Genomic DNA, 22,970 nt, shown 5'->3' with positions numbered 1-22,970 from the left:
GTCGTATACCGTAATGACGTAACGGGTTCCTGACTGTCCCTGAATGGATACGCCGACTTACTGGACTGGTCTGATCACTGGTCACTGCTGTTTGGAACCTGTGCCGGAGATGGATCACCTTTATCCTTCTGTCCTGTGTTGGCGTTCTGACACATGTGCCCAAGACATGAACCTTAATATTTGCAAATACCCGTGAAGGTCCGGGTTAGAATATTGATCTTCAGTAACCCATGCTTGTCGTAAGAGGCGACTAACGGGATCGGGTGGTCAAACTCGCTGACTTGGTTGACACATGTCATCGGTTCCCAATTGCGCAGATCGATGCTGATGCTGTTGATCACTGGATTTTCTGGTCCAGACTCGATTATTTACAGACCGCCGCGTAAAACTAGACTCATTCACTCACTCATATTTGCAAAACAGTAGCGATAAGCATAGTTTAGAAAGTCTATCTCAATGTTGGCTATATTTACCAAACATAAACGTAAGAGTAACCAATGGTAAGAATTGCGTATTTAACCACATGTGCAATAAAGTCTCAGCAAAAAAAAATACAACTTAAGCATGCAGCAATACATTCAGTTCCAGATTCCACTGTATGTAAAGAAACACGTCTAAGCAAATTAATTTCCCTCACCAATGGAACAGTAAAGTCAAATCAAATTCTGGCAGCTTTTACAGAGAGCCAATATTGTTTTTCACAGGAAACCTAACGTTCAAGAAAAGTATTTGGATCGTCTCAAGCATTAACGAATAACGATCATGTGCTGAAACATCATAAATAGGTTTGAGGAAATACTGACAATCAGCTGTAGGTCAGTAAGTTTCATCCCTTAAAAAGAAATAGAATGTTCTCCTTCATAGTTAATTTTGATTTTCTCTCCACTCCATAGCGTTGTCTGAATTCTTCCCATTTGCGGTTGGGAGTTGTGGCTTTTCTCACACGCTGAAATACAAATACACTGTAATACAATTGTACCTCATAGGAGTCGTACCTTCCATAAGATTATACGATCAGATTTTAAGATCAATTACTATTACACATCTGGGTGCATATACTATTTATACGGCGTTGACCCGAAGAGACCTCTCATCAATTAACAAGGGGTCGCCATGTAACAGCCGGAAAACAGTAATTAAACAGATGACCGTCTTTCATATTTGACTCAAATTCCGTACAAGTTGTTGATTTAGCCAAAAGGAAGTTAAAGTTATGTATTTGCCATCAGTTTGGTTAACTCTCTAGTTACAATAAGTACTGGACAACCTTTGTAAGAGGCTATATTTTGGCTCGTATTTTAATTCTCGGTAACTTGTCAAGCCATCATACAACGACTGCATGGAATTAGTGTAGCTATGAACAGTGAACAAAACAGCTCATTGTTTTTGTTTAACCGAACGTGTGGCCTATTTGAAGCACAGCCGAAACAATGATCTTCGAAAAGACATTTTGCCGTGAAACAAAATAAATATACCAATTGATTCAAGTGAGTTCAACTGTTCAACTTAGCATCGAAAGGCAAAGTACAAACCTGAGCTAAGGTGCCCTTTTCCTTCCAGATATCTATCGTCATGGATACTGGAATAGGTACCAGCGATACAAGAGCAATACCCCAGCCAATAGAGACAGCGACGGGTGTATATTCGTAACTACCGTAAGAAGGTGGTTTGTAAGAAGCGAAATTCAGAAACACGGCCACCTTTAAAACAAGAATATATTATTGTATAAACGTAAATATGACACAGAAGCATCACTCATGTAATTCATAGGATTGCAGAACTATATATGTATGCATTCTAATTTCACATGGCAATCTCAATGTTCACTATCTGCGTCAACACATGTTCAAGAACGCAATCGAATTTGCTATTTAAGTAGAATATATACTTAGTAAATACATATTTAGCTTTTTCTCTGTAAGCCTATATTTAAATTAACGTTATTAGTGTGACAGCGACAAAATATATATCAACAAGTGTCTTTAAATACGTTCTGTAAAATGTTCAAGAAACAAACGTTATAACCATTTGCGTATATATAGGGATTAGTGTTGTAGCCATACTCAACTATTAGAATTACAGGGATTAAGATGAAGCACAGAAGTTTGAAGACAATTGGCAGCTGTTTTCCAATCATAGCTTCAACGTCAGCAGCAAAAAGTTTCGCACCTTGTAAACAGAGTCAAGGAAGGAAACTGATTATTCTTTAATACAACAAACATCTATTTGTTTAGAGTTTAGAGAATCCATCTATTTAAAATCAGCAAATATTTAGTTGGGATTCTAAAAGCAAACCAGGGAACAAAATGTCCTTTTCCCCTAAAAGTTCAATGTTCACATCCACTTCTCATTAGAGAATATAACTCATATCCAGAACGTCAATGCAGAAGCAGTCGCTCGGATAAAGCAGCTTCTAAGATGCAGAACGCTCAAGTGGCATCTTGAGGAGGATACATTATATATTTTGTTTCCGACCGTATTTAAGCATCATTTCCTATGCATTCAATCTCGACAATCGGATAATTTTTAATTGTATATTGACCATTGAAAAATTGAAATATATGTTAATTATTTTTCGAATTAGTCTGAAATATGGCTTAATTTACACCTCATGCACGTGTTCTGAAGTACTAAAATCTATGTCATCTTTACACAGCCTTTACGATTATTAAACACGTTAAAATATATGAAGTAGACGACCATATACACACACCTCTAATATATGCTCAATTGTGTCAAGACCTGCGTCGTATGTCACATATGGTGTCCTAGATGATGCACAGATTGCGTTTGTCATGTGAACTACTAAGTTCTTTCCTAGCATGCACACATTTGGAAAATACTGTTCAATCGTGTGAAGTAACAAACCGAAAACTGGCCGCAATGCACCGGATACGTAGCACACTTATCGATATGTTTCACATTGGCATACCAACTTACCGTAGCACCAACCATCAACAATGCATTCCAGAGCACCGATTACCAACAAAGTAATGGCTGCAACATACCAGTCTACTAACTGGAACAGGTACACACCACCCTGAAATACAATTGAATGCATATTCAAAAACGGATGGAACCTTTTGACTCCAGGGTATTCATGTCAAAAGAATGAAAACACGATCGAAGGTCGACAGTAAGCACTCGAGAAAACTGTTCAGCCAGCTATCAAGGTCAACATCAGGTTTTGGGGTCCATAGAACGTGTCATTACCCTTAAGATCAGTTTGTCGAATTATGATTGGTCAATAGCATAGGCATCATGTAGGCGGATTTGCAACTGCACTGAAATTGCATAATTTCCGCACAATCTCCGAACAGCCTTTGTACAGATTTGCCCCGGCCAGCTCTTGAGAGCCAATACAAGAAATGACACGATGCTCGTAGACAATGTGAACACAAACCCCGCAGGCTGTAGCCATCTGAGATGCCCAAAATCGTGGACAAATTATCGTACGGCGCCGAGGGCAAATGTAAATTACGTAATAATTAATTGAAAATACATATTTCCTGCCACTAAACAACTTTGAACTTTCATCTATTCTTAATTCAGAAGCAAACAATGGTATTTTTTGGGGTAGTTTATGCCAATGATTAAAAACATGACTCCTGATCTATTCGTCTACTGCAGGTACAAAATCCCAGTTCTTATCATCGAGTTGTATTTTATGACCATCTGCGTTAGAAACGTTCCATATTCTGATCCATCAACCTACCGAAGAGGGTTGACATGTCTTCTTTGATCAGTCTGATCTAGATGCTGTTATATACATATGGTAGTATGGTAGCTGTGTGTTACGACTCATTAAGTGTCATCATATCCTGACGTTGTCAGACAACTTCGTGTATGTCTTAACGATCCCGCCTGGATGTATATGAAATATTGGTGAGTTTCGTGTAAGACAACACACAAAACAAAAGAATACTCACATTAGTTGTGTAAGGGAGACCAAACAGGAAGACAACGCTCATCCACAGAGCAGCCAGTATGGTCTGGAGGTGTTTGGTATGGAAACGCGATGGTAGGATATCTTCTATACACCCAAGAGCTGCTTCTATATTGCCGAACTGCTCAACAAAGACTAACGGAGTTGTTTATGATAATTTCATGATGTCATCACCATACCCACCATTATATTTATTACTAAACGTCAACGGATTGTGTTACTTTGTAATACCCTTCAAAGACTCAGTGAAGCCTTCAAAATGTATCACAATATCAATGTGTAGGAATTTCAAATTTTGACGCATCAGTGACAGAAAATTATATCAGATGTTTTGCTTTGTACCATACTTTCATGATTTGTTTGAGGAATTAACTAGGCTTTGCCTATCTTTATGACAGATGGAGCCTTTAAGGAAAGATACGCTCATCTTTCGCGAACACCTGGTATCATCACTAATTGATAGTTATTCATAAACACATGCTCTTGAAATAGTTGGAATTGTGCAATCGATTTCTTTTTTGATGTGGAAAAACGGTTTATAGGTTTTACTTCCAATGGCCGTGATGAAACTGACATTATATTCGCAAATTCATTATGGATGGATAGTATCAACGCGTGTTTATTCTTATCTGGATGCTTTGAGGTCATGCAATGATTTTGTTTTCATATTCTGTGAATTGATAGGATATTGTTAACACAAAGGCATTTATATGATGCATATGGAATTGAAATCACCATCGAATCGATACCCATCATCAGGACTACCAAGAAGAACAGCACTGACCACAGCTGCGAGACCGGTAGTAGGGCAACTGCCTCTGGATACACAATAAACCCAATGCCAGGACCTACAATCAACAAGCAGGGAATCATTTTGAAAGAATGAGTGAGTGAGGTAATATTCAAGTCACAGTATTTCGGCAGTCGGCAGTATTCCTTCGGAACTAATACGAGCTATATAAAACAATGCATTCTACAACTATAAAATATGTCAACAAAAATCAGTAAGAGAACTGACTGTCCCATCTAGCATCTGATGATTAGAATATATTTTTATACGTAACTATTTATAGACATATTCTATTTTTCTCCAGAACTGAGTGAAAGATATGTAAGCAGTGGTTTCTGAGATGTACGGGGCAGACTAAGACACAAATTTGAGGACTGCTTTGGATTTGTCTGCTGGTAACTTTAGCTCACTTCGTTTCGTTTCCGTCAACTCAATCCTCAATCAGTACCACAGAAAAGTCTGCGGTAATTATAAACATTTAGTATATATATATATATATATATCAGATTTGTGACTCAATAGTTAAGAAATCTGTAGTGGCATTTATTGTAACCTTGCTCATTCTTTATTCAATATATTCTTGAATATTTTAGAATTGTCTGTGATCAATTTGCTTTGTTCAAAGGGGACTCTCAGACCTCCCCAAGGCAAATTCTTAACCGTAACAATTCGTATTGAATCGGATAACTTACCTGAAGTGATGACCTTAGCTATAGGTTGTCCAAGATCATGAGCCAAGAAGCCTACCGTTGCAAACACAACAAGCCCAACAAAAACACTTGTCATCTCTGCTATCAGAGTGACAACGATTGCATCCCTGTAAGGAAGAATCAAGAGTTATACTATCGACTGTCAAACAGTTTAGTTTATTAGTTTATTACAGTGCCATGTGATACAATGTGCATCTATAATGTATGCCAGTCAGTACTCTCCTCTTCATAACCCTTCCCGGCCTCCTGATCCTCTGAAGGGGCAGTCTACGCCACTCCTCGTGTAAAGCAGCTTCTAATTGGCCAGGTTCTGTAAAGGACGATCCTTCTGTTGCACACTACGACCAATCATGTCCCAGATATGCACCAAAGGGTTCAGATCGGGGCTCATTCAATCGTGAGATATGTCAGGGGGGTGCTTAATTAAGTTCTCTCTGTGTATATGTACGGGTCTGGGTGTTTTCAACAAATCGAAAAATTGTCCATATTGACAACTGATCAATGGAAACGATCTTGTACGAAGTCAAGCTGGAAATATTTGACCTTATTCAATAATAGTGTAACTATAGCTGAACATACTGAATTGGCGTGTGTGTGTGTTAATCATACCAAACGATTCACCAGTTGGTCAGAAAAACGGAATGCTTAGAAAATTGCCAAAAATAATTGTGTTACCTTGCAACGTTGTTGTGGGGAGAGTTGTGGCTGGACATGATGATGATAGTGCCACAAGCAGGTCCCACTGAGAAAAACACCTGAATAATTGCTTCTAACCACACCTGAAACAATCGTATATTATATATATTAGGAGTATGGAGAGTTTCTGATTATATAATCCATATTTCGTCCATTTTCATCCTTATGACCATATTGTCATCAACTCTTGTGTATTTTTTAAATAGCCCGGTAAATTTTTCATTTGGTTAAACTCAAATGAGCAAAACAAGAGGCGAACTTTCATCCTTTTAACAATAATTTTTCATGATTCCTGAAAATACTTACTGGTCTGTTAAGTAAACGTGTTGTTACTGTGGTCTTTACTTAACCTTAAATGACGTTTTATTAAGAAATATGGTCGTTGACCTGTGCTTGTTGAAGACGGCGAAAGTCAGGAGTCATATAATATAAAATCCCGTCCAGAGAACCTGGCATCATGCACGCCCTGACCAGCAGTATCGTTAGCAGTATGTATGGCATCAACGCTGTCACATACACTACCTGTTGACGCACGAATTATAAGGAATTACAATCATGGTAATCCAGGTAGGAAAAAGTAGTCATAAAATATATCTTGAGAAATTGAGAAATAGCTTTTATGTAGCGGCAAATATAATTTAGACCATCTTGATGTTACTTAAACACCACACTGAATTAATTTTTCTGAATCAATTAATTCACGAGTTGTCAGTGATCGCGACTATATCAATAGGTACTTAAACACTATTCTAATTAATATGGAAAATTACTTTGCCAAGAGATTTGATTCCCTTTGCGATACCAAGAAAAAGGAGCAGGCATGTAAGAAACCAGCAAATGAAGAGGTGGAGCTGGACAGTGCCAAGGTCATCTATTCCTGATGAAATGTCCAGTACATTGTACCTAAAACAGATAATTACACACGTGCAGATATAAAACGTCATTTCAATGTTGCATCAGTAGGAATAAAGAAGTGTGTGTGTGTGTGTGTGTGTGTGTGTGTGTACTTACTGCCAGAATTCTTCTGTTGCCGTATGACCAAAGACGTTTGATACTTTTGTGACCATGCTGGTCTCACTAGAAGCGTTCATTGGATACGAATATGTTGTCATATTGAATCTTGATTCATCTGTAGAGTTATTGGGGATACGTGTTGAATCACCAACAGCCACGCATTGCGGTGTGTTCCATGAGTTGCCACATGTTGTCCAGGGCAGGACGGTGGAGAAGGAGCTGTAGATGTAGTAGAGGGCCCAGGCAAACATTACACTGTAGTATGGCACAATGATGATACTGATAATCAGGATACCAAAGCCAATACCTGCAAAAACGAGTTGAGGTAAATGAGGCATGTTGTTGTTATACCAACGTGCATGCGTGAGTTTGTGTGTGTGGTTGAGTATACCAGTCTGTATCTGTGCAGGTTCCACAGCTCGCTGAGATAACATCAATTTGTGCTTTATAAGTTTAAGTCCATTGTACGTGTACTGTCAAACGCCATCTTTGGAATGGCGCTGGCTTCGCCAACTGTCTAGTCTCTTGACAGAGCCTCTATCCACGATGATGAAGAAGATGGCGTCTGAACAACCAAATGTTTCACTTTGGTTAAACCTTGTTTTCAAAGGTGTAGCCTATCGTATGCAACTTTGTTGGGAGATTAACACGCTATACACTTTTTGATCAGTTTGACAGTATTAATTTACATTTTAAAACTAATATTTATTTTAATGCTGTCAAATCTACATATTTTTCTTCGCTTTGAAATATTTTTGTTTGTAAACTTGTTGACAATAACATGTTGATGACCAGACCATATAACAGTCGCAGTGCCCAGATTGCTTCAATCTCGCTCCTGCTACTCTGCTGGAGTTGAGTTTGCGGTTACATGTCCATGGTAATGCTGTATAGATATAATATCATTGCTACTGTTTGTTGTGAATTAACCTTTCAGGATCGGTTTAAGCCAACGTAGCCTTAAATACTTTCATGAATATTTCACACTGTGTGCTTTCAAATATTTCATTTATCCGACGTACCTTTCATCAAAGGACACAGCGCCCATACTCCTATGGGACCTTTACGGGAGAACTGACCAAGGGCAGCCTCCAAGAAGAAGAGTGGGATCGCAACAATGACCGTGAAGATCATGTGAGGGATCAAAAACGCACCTGCAATACGCAAATGGGAAAATATTAGTGAAGATCCGGGTTAGAATTAGTCTTCAGCGATCCATATTTTTCTTGAGAAAGAAGATAAGCGAAACCTTCCCATCTGTTTCCCAAGTATTCTTTTTTTTATTCACTAGTTTATGTGACAGCTGTGGGAAGAGTATCAGGGCCCCTATTCTCGAAAGTGTCCCAGCTAAGACAGATCCTAAGTATTTAAGACAGAAGTTAAGACATCCTACCGTAAGGATAAGACCCATTCTCGAAACAATCCTATCCCTGTCCTAACTTGTGCTGCCTATCCTAGCTAGGATAGCGAGCTCTTCAGGAGGTGAGATAGAAAAACCTTCATTTAGTTGGGGATTCCCCTAAATAATACCCATGATTCGTGGCATAAAAAAACACATAATATAAGGAAATTCAGCTTTTGATGGACTTAGTAGATCTAGAAGAAATTATTCGATATTTTCATCACATTATAGTAATTGGAAATGTTTTTGACAAGGCGATAACAATTTTACTTCAGAATTTGAAAGTCTGCCAAAAAGAAATAAGGATATTAAAGATATGTGTAAAAACATATTTTCATTGTTTTTTTGTTTTTTTTATGAAAATCATGACTTGAACTCTCATTATGCGTCATCTCACAAACTGAAAAATTCACCTAGGAAATAAACAGGAGTTACTTCCCCTATCAAGTTGGCCTTGACATTGACATTTTACGTGAATGTGACTGAAAAGAGCAATGTTGTGATTAAAAAAGGCCGAGAATAGGTAAGAATTGAACAAATCTCTTTTGTAGATCTAAAGAATGCGTGCATTGCAACAAGTGTGTCTATTCATTACCGATTAATTGATAATATGAACTGAATAAACTCTTCATAACTCGTCAAAACTGTGTGCTGTTGTAAATTCAAATGTAAGTTTGACGAGTTATTTTGTTTGACGTCAAAATTGGTGAACAAACAAGTACCACTCTATGTTGACTTCCACTAAGATAGACTTAGGACACGTCAGAACCTATCCTAGTATTTGTCCTAAGTTAGGACATCCTAGCGCTAGGATACTTTTCGAGAATAAGGTAGGACACCTATCCTAGACCCTAGGATCAAAGTTAGGACATCCTTGGGCTAGGATCCTTTCGAGAATAGGGGCCCAGGACGTAGATGAATAAGAAAACTTCTGAACAACAAATGTCTAGTTTAACTAAAAGACAGAGTTCCAAGGTCGCCGACGACTAAAGGGATGGTGTAAATCTAACTAGGGTCCATGCAGGTAGAAAATGCACTATAAGTCCCCATGGTCCCAAGTATGGTGATCTACCTTCAGTTGTTGGCGACCTATAGGCAATTTTTGTATTGTATTGTCCTTAATTGAAATCCAATTTTAGAGAGATGCTAGTTTTATTTCTTGATATTGTGATATTTTATTGGTTTTACTGTCCTTCGATGACAGGTTTTTATAATTGACATGTATTTATGGCGAATTCTAATCTTGTTTTAGTCACGATATGGCTGAAATATTGCCGGTGTGACTGCAAATCTTAACTCACCACTCACTGTTCTATTTGTTTGCTAAAGGAAAGAGTCAGCAATAATACTTGTTCAGGATGGCGGTGTGAATTATAGAGCCCCCACTAGACTATCTAGAGAATGACATAATGAGATATGATGACGAAGCATGTGTTTATGAATCACTATCGAATAGCGATGATATCAGGTGGTCTCTAAAAGGTTATTCGGGAATTGTTTATTGTCAATACCAAGAATAAGAATTTCACATCTACGATCCGATTGTGAAACAAATTTATCTTCAGAAGTAAGCAAATTTAAGTCATTATCAAAATTCAAATCTAGCATTTATAGATCCTCTACCTAACCTTCAATGTACATTTCCAACAGAATAAGAAAACCTTGTATACTGCATGCGCAATTACGGTATACGTTAGTACATTAAGTTCCAGCCTGTGCATGGGGTAACCATGCACAAAGTCAATACTTTTCAGGGTGTTCATTATACTATCAGCGAAAAACACTCATACCACTGCATTGTCTAATCTAACAAATGAAATTAAACTCTTTAACAAAAATGAAGGAAATGTATTCAAAATATTTAAGACTAGTGTATATAAGTCTATTAAGTTTGACAACAGAAGAAGGAAATTCTACACACGGATGAGCATATGCACTGGGTATTAATAGCTTTCGGCGATGGAAGCTGTTTACACTTGACAGGCAGGTACACACAGTACATGTTCCAGACTACCAGTTGTCAGACTTCTATGTTTTCTTGAAACAGAGTTGGCTGGGATGGGTTGATTGCTGATGTATTGGCAGTTTTTGGTCATTTAAATCAACCAAGATATGAATTCGAAAACAGTATTGACTGTCGTATTGCTATGTTTCCCACAACTAGTTACTTCAATGAGCCAAATAGCGACGAGACTAAGTTCACACATATAAGCAAGTTCATTATAAATGCAAAGCCACACAACTTCTAGGACGGATTTGAAGAATAATGAATATTATTTATTGCCGTATGTATACGTAGTACTTGTATAAAGAGAACATTGTTTATGATGAACCACGAGGTGATACTTTTATCTGCACATTTTAACATTAAAATATTATTTACAAGTTTAATAAAGGACAAATGTAAATTGAGAGTTAAAGTTTAAAGTAACATCAGCAGTATTTCAGCCATATCGTGAATGTGATAAAAACAAATTTATATACTTACCTGTCTGCAAAGGACAGTAAAATAACTTGTCTATCACAGATTTATACATAAAACCAGCATGTAACCATAAAACACTTTTTCTATCTTTAACAGTACAATATAAAAATGGACTATAGGTCGCCAAACAACCTAAGATCAACCATGGGGACTCACAGTGTTTTTGCTACCTGCATGGACCCAAGCTGGATCTACACCATTCCTATATATAGCTGTCTAATAACACGACCCTATTGTTTGCTTTCAAAATGGAGAGAACCAAATGTAAGGCTGTTATGAAGTATCTTCATTTAAGAAAGTTTACACCAAGGCAAATTCATGATGACATGACACAGGTGACAATGCTCTTTTCGTATGGTGCGGTCAAACAGCGGTGTGCTGAATGTACAAGGGGGCAGGCGCAGCACCGACGAGAAGGCACGGTCTGGTCGCCCTCATTAAGTGACTACCAAACATAAAACTGTTGCTGTTCTCGACACAATGATGCAGGACAGGGTACCTATTAGCTACTGCACATGGCATTATCAAAACATCAGTGGAACGAATAATCCATGAAAATGTGCATATGTACAAGATGTCTACCTTGTTGCCTGACAAGTGTGGTGTTGATGCTGCATCTCAATGACATTGCATCAGAAACATGGAAACCTGCATACACAACGTGTAATCCTTATGTTGAACGCGGACAATATAGACTATGATGATCGGTCCTCCAGTTGGCCTCAGAAAGTTTGAACATAACCACACGTACAACAGTTGATGAATCGAATATTCCCTTCTCATCCTGTCTGAAAAATCTAAGAGGTTATCTCGACACCTCACTCTCCATGGAACAAGTGACAGCCATAATCATGAGTCATATTGTTACGTCTTCATGAGAAACATCGGCAGCATCCGCAAACTTCTACAGGATAGACTTATTACCCGTTGGATGCCCCGACTGTTATCTGAAGAAAACAAACGTCAGAGAGTCGGGGTTTGTCGTCAGTTTCTCGAGACATCCATGTGCTTTCATGTGTCATATTGTTACGCAGGGTGAAACCTGGGTTCATCATTTTGACCAAGAGACAAAAACAAAGTATGTAGTGGAAGCACGTGACGTCACCAACGCCCCCAACAATTAAAAGAACATCTTCCAGTGGAAAAATCATGGTCTCCGTTTTCTGGTACTCTGCAGGCGTAATCATGACAGACTATTTAAGGAATGGTTCCACAATATATTATAATATTACACCGATGCATTGCGTAGATTTACGCCGATGTAAATTTCGCCAAGGTGCCTGTCTCCTGCAGGAAAATGCTCCCGTTCACACGCCCCAAGTGGCATGTGCTGCACGGGACCGTGGCTTCAAGATCCTCCCTCACCTTGCCTATTCTCCAGATCTTGCCCCTTCTGACTTCTTTCTTTTCCCTCAACTCAAATGTACCTCAGGTACCACAAATCATAGACGGAGGAATTTGGGGGTCACGTGACAAACAATGGTTTTCACACTGGTTAAATAAATTGGAGAAACAGTGGACTAGTGCATTGAAGTGAAGAGAGATTATGTTGAAAAATAAGTACAATAATTTTCATTTAGATTGCATATTAGTTAGGGAGGCCGGAAACGTTTGGGACATCGCTCGTACATATTTGCAATATCTTTTCAGGTAGTTTGTGATGAGATGCCTGGAAAGTATTTCTTTCAGATTTACTGCTTGTGCATCTCATAGTGTATAGGATCTACATTTTCTCGGTTGCTTGTGCAGGTTACACCACAGACAATAGAGTCACAGAGTAATGATCTGTAAACGTGAAGGTGAGTTGTTTGGCCTATTCCACACTGGGAATTTGAAATAGCACTGATACACTTTGCCTTCAGATATTTTATGTGAGGTAAGAATGGGAGGTGGCTGACTGGTTGGTTTGTTGTATAACGCCGCATTCAGCAATATTCCAGCTCTATGGCGGCTGTCTGTAAATAATCGAGTCTGTACCAGACAATCAAGTGATCAACATCATGAGATCAATCTGGGATGCGATGACATGTGTCAACCGAATCAGGGAGCCTGACCACCCGGTCCCATCAGTCGCCTCTTACGAGAAATATAGGTTATTGAAGACCAATAGAGCTTTGCCTGAAGTTAAGATCATCAGGGAGTCCAATGTCAAAACGACAAAAGGCAGTTTGGAGAAAATTAAAACTGAAATACAAAACGACGAAAGAAAAGATATTTCTCCAAGTTACCCATTCCCTTAAGGCAAAAATGAAGGTTTGGACTGAAAGAAAGAAAACATGGGAAAATAAAAATATATTCATCCAACAAATTAAACTTTTTAGAAAAAATGAAAAACACTTCTAAATGCAACTTAAAACAAACGGTGATGGCGAGCATGAGATACGGCATCCCATGGATGCCAATGAAAGGTTCTGGAAACAGTTGTGGTCTGTACCCGGCGACAACATGGGTCAGTGATTATGACCATGCAATGCATGAGAAAGTAACTAGGTCGTTTGCCTGTTACATCTCACCAGATTGACTGAAAAGTGTCATAAAAAAAAGTCCAGGGCCTGATGGCATTCGAAACCGGTATTGGAAACTGTTCCACCATTACTTCACTGTTTCAATTCTCTTGTGGACACAGGTGATGTTCCTCCATGGTTCTGCAAAGGTCGCACAATACTCTTTCCCCAAAAAGGAGACTTGACTGATCCCAAAAACTTCATCCCTATCACATGTTTGAATTTCAGTATAAAATTTTCACAGGATGTTTAACAAGTCTCGTGTCATCTTACTGCTCTTCCAATGATATAATTTACAGAGAGCACAGGGGGGCGAGACAGGGATGTTGGGGGTGCAAGGGTCAACTTCTTGTACAGAAAATGATTTTGGAAGAGGCTAAAACATCACCGCAACCCCAAAATGTGCTGGATTGACTACAATAAAGCATACGACACTGTCCCTCATGAATGGATTCTGAAGTCTCTCCGTTGTATTGACCTCCCTGAGCGACTACTTGATTAACTCAAGTCTTTAATGAGTTGCTGGTCGACTCAACTTGAGATGTAATCGCAGGTGCAGACTTAGGAATCTATTCCAATCAGAAGGGGAATTTTCCAGGGGGACTCCTTCAGTCCTTTGCTTTTTTGTTTGTCTCTAAATCCTTTGAGCTTTCTGCTCAATAAAGAGGAGGGTTACCATCCCGGACCTCCTCAGCGCAGATCCCCAATACCGCTTACTCATCTCCTTTACATGGATGACATTCAGCTCCTTGCCAAAGGAGATGCCAGTTTAAAAGAGCAGGTTCTCATTGTCGAATCCTTTTCTAAAGATATTGGCATGACATTTGGACTCGACAAATGTAGTACTCTTCATTTGAAGGTGGCAAGGCAGTTAATGGTGGATCGGTCAAGTTACAGGGGGGGGATGAGTTATTGAGCATCTTGTGAAGATCAGGCCTACACCTATCTTGGAATGCAAGAAAAACTTGTACACATCTCGCTTAAAGAAAATCTGGAGCTCAGGGATAAATGCTCCAAACAAGGTCAAAGCCACCAATACTTTTGCTGTGCCAGTCCTTTCCTATTCCTTTGGAGTAGTTGATTGGACAAAACAAGACATCCAGAGTCTTGACCGCCTGACCAGAAGGATCATGTCTGATAACAGAGCCCACCACCCTCGTTCCTCTCTTAACCGTTTATATATGCCAATCAAATCTGGAGGTTGGAGTTTGATTAATGTGGAGGCTCTTCATGATAAAATTGTATTGTGTACTTTTGCACATATTTATTTGTCGGATGATCCTCTGGTGATGCATGTGAAGACTCATGATGAAAGCAAGGAATTCCACAGCTATTTTAAGCGTGCCAAGGTTGTTGGACAGAATCTGAAATTTGAGGTTGATTTTGTTGATGGCGTTGTACTGCTGGACGGTACAGCGATGGGTGTAAACCAGGTGAAGTCCTTCACCAAGTCTGCCCAGAGTCGGTCATTTGTGGAGAAGCTTTCTGAGAAGCCATTGCATCGTGTGTACATACAGTGTGTAGAACAGAATTGCAATCCAACCGACTCCTTCGCCTCGATGAAGTCGGCTGGTCTTAAATGTGGAACTGAGGGCTTCCTTTTTGCTGCTCAGGACCAGTCACTTCCCACTCGTAATCGCCAAAATGTGATTCTCAAAGAAAACATTAATAAGATATGTCGACTATGTAATGAATTTACAGAGACTGTCCAACACCTTGTCAGTGGATGCCCTTTTTTGGCACAAACATCATATCTAAAACGACATGATGGCATGGCTCGTTGCTTTTACTACCGTCTCCGCCATGTCTGTGGCTTTGACTCTGAGGCCCATCCATGGTACGACCCTGAACATGTCCAGGGCGTCATGGAAAATGATGCTTTCCAGCTTATATGGAATAGGCCCATATACAGCCTCAGAAGAATTCCAGCCAAAAAACCTGATCTTGTCCTTTTTGATAAAGCCAATGAATTTATTTATATCAAAAGGGATGCCTGACCACCAGATCCCGTAAGTCACCTCTCATTACTATTAGGTTGTGTTTAATTTTGTGAACTATTTAAGAAATAAATAACTCATTAAAAGCATAGAATTGCTGTAGCGAGAATTTATTAGATATTGTGACACTGTCAAATGAATGTATTTGTCAACTGGTTCCTTCTTACTTTCTGTTAAGAATCTACATATACAACAATGTATTCTAAATGGTATGTAATTTAGAGCTTTTTTTCTCGGAAGTACAGCAGAGACAAAAAAGCAAGAAATGTACCTCGTGTCTGTCAAAACAGCTATATTTCTGACTAAATTATGGCCGAGGCTGATGACATCTGTTACTTAAGCATCATGTAACTACGTACCTCCTCCATTCCGCTGACACATGTAGGGGAATCGCCATAAGTTGCCAAGTCCTACAGAAAATCCGAGCAGGGCAATGACACTCTGGAACTTGTTAGACCATTGGGCCTTCTCGACAACATTTCCCTCAAAATCCACATCAATTTCCTCTCGACGAGAAACAGTTTCTGCCCCCTGCGTGATATCCATCTTTCTGGGAATTACTAACATTCAGCTATATGCACTGATCCGATTCACCAACAGCTGTCGTGTTATGTATTTCTGTACAGCATCGCCAGGCCTTTGTATATTTCATGTCAGATACCGATAAAGTGTAATCCAAATAGCATATGTTACATTGAGCTCATTTTCACATGCATTGGGTATTAATAGCTTTCGGCGATGGAAGCTGTTTAGGCTTAACGGGCGGGTACACAAAACTACCAATTGTCAGCCTTCTATGTTTTTGTGAGTTGGCTAGATTCGGTAGATTGCTGATGTATTGGCAATAGTTCCTGTTGATTTTATTCAACCAATAAATACATTCGATAGCAGTGACTGTCGTATTGCTATCTTTCCCACAGCTAGCTGCTTCGGTGAGTGATTAAATTATGATATAACGTCTGCCAAACAACGACGAGACTAAGTTCACACTCAAAAGCAAGTCCATTATAAATACAATGCCACAAAACTACTAGGACGGATTTCAACAATAATGAATAATATCTTTGCCGTAAATAGTACTTGTATACACAGAACATTGTTTAAGATGAACTAGAAGATGATCTGCACATTTAAACATCACGACATTATTTACAATTATAACGAAGAACAAATGTAAATAGTGAGAGTGAATTAAAGTCACAGAAACAAAACGTCAAAGTATGCAGTTGAAGCACGTGACATCACCAACGTCCCAAAGACATATCAGAACGTCTTCAAGTGGCATATTCGGTTTGGTTTGTTATATTACGTCGCATTCAGCAATATTCCAGCTCTATGGCGGCTGTCTGTAAAGAATCGAGTCTGTACCAGACAATGATTGTCTGATCCACAGCATGAGCATCAATCTGGGATACGATGACATGTGTCAACCGAGTCAGGGGAGACTGACCACCCGGCAATTATTGGTTTATTGGTCACGACAATTATTGGTAACTGAAGACAGGAATTTGACCCATTTCCGATTTTCTTTTAGACATAGTTGTCGTTCTTATTATCGTATGCAATATCTTACTATGACCTGAAATGTACAAGATGATCTATTAAACAAGATTTCATAAGAACGTTGTTGAACAGACTGAACCCGATATCACCCTTTCACCTTGAGCAAAATATTAATATACAATAAAAACGGTTATTGAATATCCGTTGTCGTTAATGTTCAGATAAAACACAATATCGCAATTAGATCATCATGTATAAATGGCAGCAGGATTTTTATTCATTATATATGTACGTATGTGCAATCCAATCACACTTCAAACGTGCATGTTCTGTCACTACTCACTGGTCTCCTTTGTTCTATGAACATATTTATGATGATAAGAAAGAAACACAGCATTGCAAATGCAGTTCCTGCTGAGCAATTCTAGCTGCATGACAGTGTGCCACATGTTTACGTTCCTGTTAACTGACGTTCAGTATGAAAATAAGTATGAAAAATATTTGTCGGTAGATGCAAAAAGCAATTCCAATATTTTAAAACTATTCATCCACTACAATGAGACTGATATATTATATAATTTATCTTACCCGACACATAAATGTCGCGTTCTGATTGGCTGAGCGCTCGTCTATTATGTTCAATGTACCCCGCTTACAAGTGAGTAACATTTCAATGTACCCCGCTGTCAATGGCAACTGATTTGGTACTTCGTGGTAGTAATTCTTTATCTCGAATTACATTGAATCACGCTTGATGTACGGAAATTACCGATGTTTTGCGAATGCAAATCGATGGAAGGGGAGATAACTCTAAATTTGTTTTTATTGTCAGCAAAATTTAGCATGGCTACAAAAAGATTTGTACCCGTGCTTCAAACAATTCAAAATTAACATTAGGGTGTTCGGTAAGATAAATACGTTGTTCACTGATCCCTTGGGGCCCATGGGTCGATGTACCCTCGATGTTTGTTTATGTTCCCTGGGCCTTTCATAAACAAACAAACATCGAGGGTACATCAACCCATGTCCCCCTCGTGACCAGTGAACAACTTATAATATACACGGTTCCTTGCTCCTGTGCCCTCAGCTACAAGAATCCCTCCCACCACCGGCACAACTCACAGCAAAAACATAAAGATACATTTTTCAACAAGCAGGGGTGAGGGGGCGCTGTGGAACTATTCCAGAGAGAGCATCAGTCGGCATGTTAGTACAGCCGTATGTTTTTATGGTCAGGTTGCTCTAAAATCTTCTAGACCAGACGGCAAGACAGTACGTGGGCAGAATTAATGTCAATGCCCAAATATCTCCTCAACTGCCTACCTATAGGCCATAAATGTCAAATGGCGCCGAGCCCACGATGGACGATGGGGACCGGCAGAAAAATCGTAAGGGAGTTAAACTCACATCACATCGGTAATATCGTGACGAGAATTTAAATATAAATGTAAAATATAGTTTGACTAAAACGCTTGTCATCGATGGACAGTATAATAACAAAATAGCACAGGTACAATATAAGTTGCAATCAGTTAAAAGAATAGGTTATGAATCAACAACACAACAGAAAAATCGGCTATAGAACGCAATTAACTGAAGGTACATGACCATACTATAGACCACGGGGACTAACAGAACTTTACTACCTGTGTGGACCCTAGCTATGTTTACACCATCCCCTCAGTCACTGGTGACATTTCACGAGTCTTGCCTACATTCAAAATAACAAATATGCTGCGTTTCAAAGTCTGGCAATCATACAAATACTTCAAATGGGGGAACACTTATATTTTACGTTACTTCAACCGGCCTGGAGTATATAACACCCATATAACGTGAAGTTGACTTTTAAAAAAATATATGTATGGGAATTACTAGTATATCATTCACAGAAGTCCTAACAGCATGCTACATTTTAAATGTTTGCGTCCTACAAAATGGTTTTGTGGGCAATAGTGGACATCAACACATCTGTCAGGCTTTCGAGCGAACCATGATCATATCGGACTCACTGTAGACGAAATAGTCTTTTCGTTGAAAGCCTTGGGACTTCTCTGGAGGAGCAGTGGGGTGGCCTAGTGCTCGTCACGTCGAAGATCTGGGTTCGATTCCCCACATGGCTAAAATGTGTGAAGCCCATTTCTGGTGTCCCCCGTTGGGATATTGCAGAAATATTGCTAAAGGCGGCATAAAACTATACTAACACACTCACTCACACCTTTGGACATTTGCATGTAATACATTACACAGTTATAAATCTAATTCTGATGTTTTAAACTCATACCACTGTCTGAACCGTTGTCGGAAATACAGGGAATGGTATAATACAGACGGTATGGTATAATATACTAGGCACATAAAGAAACTGTGCATACAAAAAATTTAAATCTAAATTTATCAAACCTGTGTAGACACATAAGGATTTAAACTCAGAGATTAGTGACATGTATCCAACATGCATGCACGTGCCACGTGCCACGTTCCGTGACGTCAGTGGGTTCGTCCTTGAGACGTGCAATACGTTGTTGCACGTGCATTCGGGGAAAGAGAAACAGAGCAAATGAATGCCACACAATACTGTCACTTTGGAAAGCTCAACCCCTGCCCTTGCGATCGTTCAAAAAATTAAACGGCTATTGAAACGCATAGCATGCCAAGGCTGACGTCTGCACAACGTCATGAGGCCATTTGGATGGTCCGTGGGGGAATGTCTCAACGACAAGTGGCTGCACATTTCCACTGCCACCGGAACACCATTTCTGCACTGGTGAGACGCTACCAGAACACAAATGACGTCATCGATCGGCCATGTTCTGGACGTCCACGTGTAACAACGCCAAGGCAGGACAGGTGGATAAGGGTGACCCACCTTCGCCACAGGTTTCAGACTGCAGTGATGACTGCCCGAACCATCCCAGGACTTCGCCGTATCCACCCCAACACAGTTCGACAACGTCATCACGGGATCAGACCACGAAGTCCGCCATACGGCTTATCCTGGCACAACGTCACCGACAAGCTCGCAGAATATGGTGCCGAAATCATGTCCGCAGACCCTTGTTTTGGTGGAGAAATATTGTTTTTTGAGTCCAGGTTTAACATTTCCCATAGTGATGGACGTCAACGTGCCTATAGACGCGTGGGAGAACGTTATGCACAGGCCTGGGTCTTGGAAAGGAATCGCTTTGGTGGTGGTTCCGTGATGATTTGGGGTGTAATAACAGCACGCAAAAGAACTCCTTTGGTGATTGTTCAGGGCAACTTAACTGGTGTGGGCTACAGGGATCAGATTCTTCGACCTGTGGCAATTCCTTTTCTGCAACGTCATGGCCCCGGGTTAACATTCCAACAGGACAATGCCCGCCCTGCAAATTCACCGGATCTCTTCCCGATAGAGCATGTTTGGGACGAGATGGATCGACGTCTATGCCGTCTTCCTCATCCGCCAGATAACGTCCTTGACCTTGCAACAGAACTTGAGAGAATCTGGCGTGACATCCCACAAGCCTTCCTTGCACGTTTGATAGGCTCTATGCGTCGTCGATGCACTGCTGTTCTCAATGCCGATGGTGGACATACCCGTTATTGAGCTTGTGACATGGTCGTTTGGCCCCTGTCCCGCTTGTGGATTCGTGACGTCATTGTGATTGACTTTTCAATTGAAATTCTCCCGACTTGTTATGGTCTCATGATCCCTCCATTAAAGTTTATATGTACCTTTGACATTGTTAAAGTAATTATCAACTGGGATAATATTTTGACAATGCACAGTTTCTTTATGTGGCTAGTATAGTTAGAATATGATTATGACCTTAGATTGTTTGTGGCTATACCGTTGAAGGGGGGTGAAGTACTTCAAAACTATTGTGCCCCCTGAGGGGGTACATAAGCCCATATCATTCAAAGAATGCTCTATTCTGTCAGCGTAGTATATTTGTATATAATTTTTTATATAACTAAATATCTGGGTATAATAGCTAGCAGCTAAAGGGATGGTATAAATCCTGTTTGGGAGCCCTGCAGGAAGCAGAAGTATTGTAAGTCTCCACGGTGCATAGTATGGTGGCCTAACTTTGGTTGGTAGCGATCTCTAGCCCCTGTTTATTCAGCGTTTGTCAATTGATAGTTTAAATTTCTTACATGTAAAGAAACTAGTTTGAAAAATATGTGATAATCTAGATGTTATGCTGTCCTTTAAGGACAGAGTTTTATAAAGTATTCTTTGATATATTTTTAATTTATGAATTTCTGTCGTCACGATATGGCTGAAATATTACCGATGTGACGTAAAATGTTAACTCACACTCTCACATTTGCCTTAGAACATATGAGCAATCACCACAACAGACATGTTGGATATTAAAAAAACCCAATTTCTTCACAAAATAATGATTGCACATGTTATTTTGTAATCAGTTATCAGCAATAATGAAAAAGCTTATACATGGTAATCTAGCTTCTTGCTTGTTAAGTCAATATATATACTATCACAATTTAATGAGAAACAAACAATCCTTTCCAGAGTATGTGTTTGACGCTGCAATCAGCAGTGTTTCAGCTGCACGAAGTATGAAAATATAGTAATTTCATCAGTTTATTCATCAGCGCCCGGCCTCCTCTCAGCGTGATGCTTATTCACAATCCATTTCGTCAAAAGACAACAACCATATGTTCTACGTATATTTATGCGTATAGATATCTTCATGTAAATTATCGTTGCATGTGCCTGCCCGCATTATAATTACTTAATGTGAAAAAGTACGAATTCACAGTCAGGAACGTTTTGGCGTTCCTGCAAGTTCGAAATAACAGAGGGTGAAGAAAAGTAGGCTGAACACATATATGATGAATAATGTGGAAGTTTTTAATGTCATAAAGTGATTGCGATTTTTCCTAGTGTCTTCTTGACAGTATAGTATACAGTATGGTAAATCGGCATATTCCTAAATTTAGTATGAATGAAAATTGTATCAAGCTGTGAACTGTCAACTGACGGACGCGTTTCATGTGAAGTAAGAGATAACTTACATGTGACGTCACCATGACAAGACGTGGTCCCTTCAGCTCTGCTGAGACCGAGTGAAATTTCACAAGCTATGATGGACACGACCGCATTTGTACAGCAAATAACGCTACGAATGTAAGCATTATTGTATTTATGTGCTAATGAAAGTCATTCATGAACCGATGGTGATAACTTCTTACGATAAATGGCGATATAAAAATTCTGTCACACTCATCGATGACTCACGTTGTCTGGATCCCAACTTCTCTTCCCAGCGTTCAGTGCTCTATCTTGTTTTGTGACTCTGACAAGTCGAATCTGACTCTTGGTTATCATAATAGTGCTTTTCACATGGAAAATATTCCGACAGTAAAACGTAACCGTCAAGTAATCTCTTCCCCTGAATCGGACATTGAGATGAATTCAAAGAGACTCTGTAACATCTGTACGGACTCGGAAAGTGTATTAACTGCGAGCATGATTGAACCAGTTGATACAAGTAGCGATACTGATGTTATTCCTGGATCTGATGTTTTACCTTGAGAAGCTCTTTTTAACTTTTCAAAACAAACAGTCTCTTACAGTGCTCTGTTCAACCATAACGGATCTAATTAGACCCATGTTCAAAGAAGAAATGGGGAAAATTTTCGAACAAAATAAGCAGCTGGAAAAATCAGTGTCCATCCTCACAGAGAAAATCGAGGAAAAGGATCAGGTAATAATGATCTTACTGACCGTCTCGACAGGAGCGAGCAATACTCGCGACGTAACAACGTCCGAATCTCCGGCATTCTGGAAAAAGACGACGAGAACACTGATGATGTTGTGGTAGAACTAGCAAAATCCATCGGTATTAACATCACTACAGCTGATATTGATATCAGCCACAGGATGCCGAGGCGTCCGACGACACCTCAA

General features: G+C 39.5%; 1 protein-coding gene across 1 annotated transcript; it reads right to left on the bottom strand.

Annotated features, from left to right (window-relative positions):
• Positions 1 to 496: 496 nt before the first annotated feature.
• On the bottom strand, positions 497 to 16,090 carry LOC124256609 (sodium- and chloride-dependent glycine transporter 2-like). The gene is made up of 13 exons (XM_046690585.1): positions 15,904 to 16,090; positions 8,179 to 8,310; positions 7,154 to 7,463; positions 6,913 to 7,045; positions 6,530 to 6,664; positions 6,122 to 6,225; positions 5,429 to 5,553; positions 4,682 to 4,794; positions 3,930 to 4,067; positions 2,941 to 3,040; positions 2,069 to 2,169; positions 1,533 to 1,700; positions 497 to 946 (listed from the first exon to the last, which is right to left on the bottom strand). Exons 1-13 carry the CDS (start codon positions 16,088 to 16,090, stop codon positions 827 to 829), a joined length of 1,866 nt encoding a protein of 621 aa, XP_046546541.1. The 3' UTR covers positions 497 to 826.
• Between the last annotated feature and the right edge of the window lie 6,880 nt (positions 16,091 to 22,970).

This window comes from Haliotis rubra, unplaced genomic scaffold (genome assembly GCF_003918875.1).
Source record: "Haliotis rubra isolate DU_JTF1 unplaced genomic scaffold, ASM391887v1 Scf631, whole genome shotgun sequence".
NCBI lineage: Eukaryota > Metazoa > Mollusca > Gastropoda > Lepetellida > Haliotidae > Haliotis > Haliotis rubra.
The sequence above is the reverse complement of the archived record's forward strand: the minus strand, read 5'-3'. Positions and strand labels throughout refer to the sequence as shown.